General features: G+C 50.6%; 2 protein-coding genes across 5 annotated transcripts in view; one reads left to right on the top strand and one right to left on the bottom strand.

Annotated features, from left to right (window-relative positions):
* The window catches only part of LOC113214381 (katanin p60 ATPase-containing subunit A-like 1), a 13,109-nt gene extending 12,449 nt beyond the window's left edge, over positions 1–660 (top strand). Inside the window, exon 7 of the mRNA XM_052277413.1 lies at positions 203–660. Within this exon, the coding sequence (XP_052133373.1) occupies positions 203–401 (199 nt within the window). The 3' untranslated portion in view covers positions 402–660. The remainder of the gene's footprint in view (positions 1–202) is intronic.
* LOC113214303 (glutathione S-transferase 1) overlaps positions 575–3,447 on the bottom strand; it is an 8,856-nt gene continuing 5,983 nt past the window's right edge. The window contains exons 1-6 of one of the 4 annotated variants that reach the window (XM_052277416.1): positions 2,495–2,662; positions 2,175–2,333; positions 1,408–1,466; positions 1,165–1,306; positions 903–1,070; positions 575–817 (exon numbers count right to left, since the gene is read on the bottom strand). In XM_052277416.1, coding sequence (XP_052133376.1) covers positions 674–817; positions 903–1,070; positions 1,165–1,306; positions 1,408–1,466; positions 2,175–2,321 — 660 coding nt within the window. In that variant the 5' untranslated portion in view covers positions 2,322–2,333; positions 2,495–2,662 and the 3' untranslated portion in view covers positions 575–673. Of the gene's footprint in view, positions 818–902; positions 1,071–1,164; positions 1,307–1,407; positions 1,467–2,174; positions 2,334–2,494; positions 2,663–3,447 lie in introns of those variants that run through there. The other 3 variants (XM_052277418.1, XM_052277419.1, XM_052277417.1) reach the window with 3 other exon arrangements.

Here is a 3,447-nt window from a genome sequence, read left to right as displayed (position 1 = left end):
CAGCCTCTTCAAGCTCTCATAACGCCTGGTAGGTAGGCAAAATCTTGACTGCAGGACATGCATGTACTGCGGAGTGGCCTACCCCGAATCTCGCAGGCGCCTGGCTCCCGTAACTTGACGAATGAATCAGAAAATAAAATAGACGGACGTACTTTCTGGACGATCCCTACGCCCCCATGTGATGACCACAACATCTCCGCAGGGACGCCGCCATGATGGCCATGCGCCGGAAGATCTGCGGCCGAAGCCCGGACGAGATCAAGAAGATCAAGAAGGAGGAGGTGGACCTTCCCGTCACGGTACAGGACTTTGGGGAGGCGGTAGCCAAGTGCAAGAAGAGCGTCACCCAGGAGGACGTAACCAAATACGAGGAGTGGATCGCAGAGTTCGGGTCGTCCTGAAGGACTCGCAACGCGAATGGAGGATAACCGCAGTGCCCCGAGTGTTTCGACACTTCTATTCACGTTGTTTAGAGTCCTTGTAAGCTATAGGGCATCTGGCCCAAAATACATTGTACAAAGAATAGTTAGTTTCTTTTGTAGATATATGTTCTTTTTCAAATAAAGTTAACTCATCTTTTTAAAACAGAATTTATTTTTTGGCAAATAATACAGGAAATACTTCGCGGGTGGGTGACAGGTACATTTGTAATTTTGTTTTTTCACTCAAATATTCAAGACGACATGAGTTTTTCCAGAAGACCCTTGTAGATGGCGTTGCCCTTAACTGCGATGTCGGCAAAGCCGGGCATGGTCGCCTGACACCGACTGAACCACGCCGAAACGTTCTTGAACTTGGAGAAATCTCCGGCCAGGTTCTAGAAAAAGCAAAATTATTAAGGAATATATTCTCAATTCCGGATACAGACAGACTAGACAGAACAGACCAGACAAACATCTTACCGTTGCCCCGTTGACCTCACAGACGCAGCAGATGTCAGCAATGGTCATGTCGTCGCCCGCCAGCCACTGCCGGCCCTCGAGCATGGTGTCCAGGGACTGGAACGCCTCATGTACGCGCTGCTTCTTCTCCTCGGGGACGCTTTTCGTCTGCCCCCTCCACAGCGGCTCCTTAACATGAACATAGCGACAAGTTTAGTTTCCAAACAATGTTGATTTAGAGAAGGAGATAAAACGAGAGAGATAGACGCGCTTGAGCACTTACAGACATGTCGCGGAGTCTATTGTAGAGGATGCTGTTGGAGAAGTGCAGGAATTGGTCCACCTTGGCCCTCTTCTTGGGGTCTTTGGGGTAGAGTTTGTCGTCCTTGCAATATGCAGAAACGAGGTACGCGCAAATAGCGTGGCTACAAATACAATTGAAATTAGTACAGTGATGTCTTTGACAGGCCATGAAATTATTTCGCATTCCGCTGTCGGTAAACGCAGGTTCTGATGGCTTTCTTACCTGTCCCAAAGGTAAAATCCGTCATCTTCCAGAGCGGGCACAGCGTGCATGGGGAATTTCTGAAAATATAACAACTGTCTCAATTGTACGTTCAAATTCATTAATTCATTTACCCTTTCGCCCTATAATATCCCACATCCACCTACTTCTTACGGGGCCAATTTCCAGTCGTCACTCGCAGACAAGCAATAGTATTTTTAAATATTTCTTTTTTGAAAGAATCACCCGCTAATGAATAAAAGTGTCTGACACCAACATGTGTCTTTTTTTAAAGTATACAAAAGGCGACGATGCGTAAAACAAATTTTAATGAAAACCACTGAAAATGGAAGGAAATGGGGGCGAAACAATAGGGTATTCCGCTGCAAGCGAACTGGAACCTAAAGAAGAAAAGCATGACTGCTCGATCTGCTTCCCTCGCGGGCTCATTGGCTGACCGGCATACCAAGGTCATCGTTGACCAATCAGCGTTCAGGAGGAAACAGATCGGGCAGTCATGCTTTTCTTCTTTAGGTTCCGGTTTGCTTGCAGCGGAATACCCTATTAAGATGAACACGAAAAGCTAGAGGTGTCACTTGGTTTGGGGTCCGACCTGTAAACTGTTTCGGTCATTCGCAAGAAATCCCCGCATGGTTTCTGACCACGGCGCCTTACGGCCCCGACTAGATAGGTAAACCACCAACCACACGCCGCTACGCGACGCAGCTCAGTACAAATATTGCGCGGGGCTACAGTCAGCCAGTTCTAAAGTTAAAAACTCCACAAACCTTGACAAACTCGGGCTTCAGGTGTTCACCGGCCGCCAGGCTCACGTTCTCGTACTGTACGACCGAGTCGAGCCGGGCAGCGCGCACGGTCAAGGCCACCGCCTGCACGGGCGGCGACAGGAGGTCCTGGTACACGATGGGGGCCATGATTGAGTAGATCTGCGGACCAAAAACAGCGCTCTCGTTAGGCCGTCAAAAAGTCAGAACGGTGCGAAACACGAACCACTTAATCCACACTCGTGCGTGCGTGACCGGCCCTGCGACTACTTAGTCGTAGAAGCGTCGCGTTGGCACCTTCCTCGACAAACTTCAAAACTCACGAACTCTGGGAGTGAAAATGTGACAAGTGTCGACCGCTCCTGCTGTTGACCGCCGGTGGTTCTGAGCTGCTCTGTTGCTGTGTGGCTGTGTGCTGCTGCCGCGCGACTGCCAGTGTGCGTGAGTGCGATGTTTCAGGAATAGCCGCCGCCGGGCCCGGGCGGTCTGCTGGGCTCCCGCCTCCCCCCCTCTCCCTTCCCCCTTTCAATGTGCTGCTGCTAGCCGGAGAAGTGGAGTCCCCTCTGCTGCTAGCTGGCGGCTTCTGGGTGCGCCCGAAGCTGCCTGACAGAGGCTGTGTCTCTCCTTTCAACAAACTCTACACCGACTGTATGTACGATCAAATTTATTTTTAATGCTCTAATATTGATTTGGTGGCTGCTCTCCAATGGGCGAGTGCCTCGCTGTACCCTGTCCTCCCCGGGACTTGTTCATGGGCATACTGGAGGATCAAAATAATTTGGGGGCGATTTCCAATTAGGGGGCGAGACAGTATCACTACCGCGCGCAGGCCCTTGTCGTGCCTAGTCGAGCTGGGAGCCACTCGAGGGGGGGGGGTGGGGGGGGGGGGGGGGGGGGGGGGGAAAGATTGTCGTTTCTAGCCAGCCGAGCTCCGCCTGTAAGGTAGGCTATCTGTGCAGAGGGGCCAATAACTCCCTTTCGATGTGTACCTATGGTTCCCGAAATACTTGTTTCCCAGTGATTTCCGTCCACTTATATTAATTCCTTAGGTTTTCCAGCGGTATAGAAAGCGCTTAATTCGACTATCTTGTATCAGTTCCATTAGTTTCCACTTAGTTTAAACGATTTCTGTTGATTTCGATTAATTTTTATCCTGACGATTTCCTGATCCCCAGGCAGATGTACACATGATTCCCGGAGTTATTGCCCCCTCGATTTGTGCTATAAGACCCTGTGTGTGGCCAACCCACGGTGCGCCCGCACCTACCCACCCCTC

This window comes from Frankliniella occidentalis, unplaced genomic scaffold, assembly GCF_000697945.3.
Source record: "Frankliniella occidentalis isolate FOCC.00 unplaced genomic scaffold, Focc_3.1 Scaffold10, whole genome shotgun sequence".
NCBI lineage: Eukaryota > Metazoa > Arthropoda > Insecta > Thysanoptera > Thripidae > Frankliniella > Frankliniella occidentalis.
The sequence above is the reverse complement of the archived record's forward strand: the minus strand, read 5'-3'. Positions and strand labels throughout refer to the sequence as shown.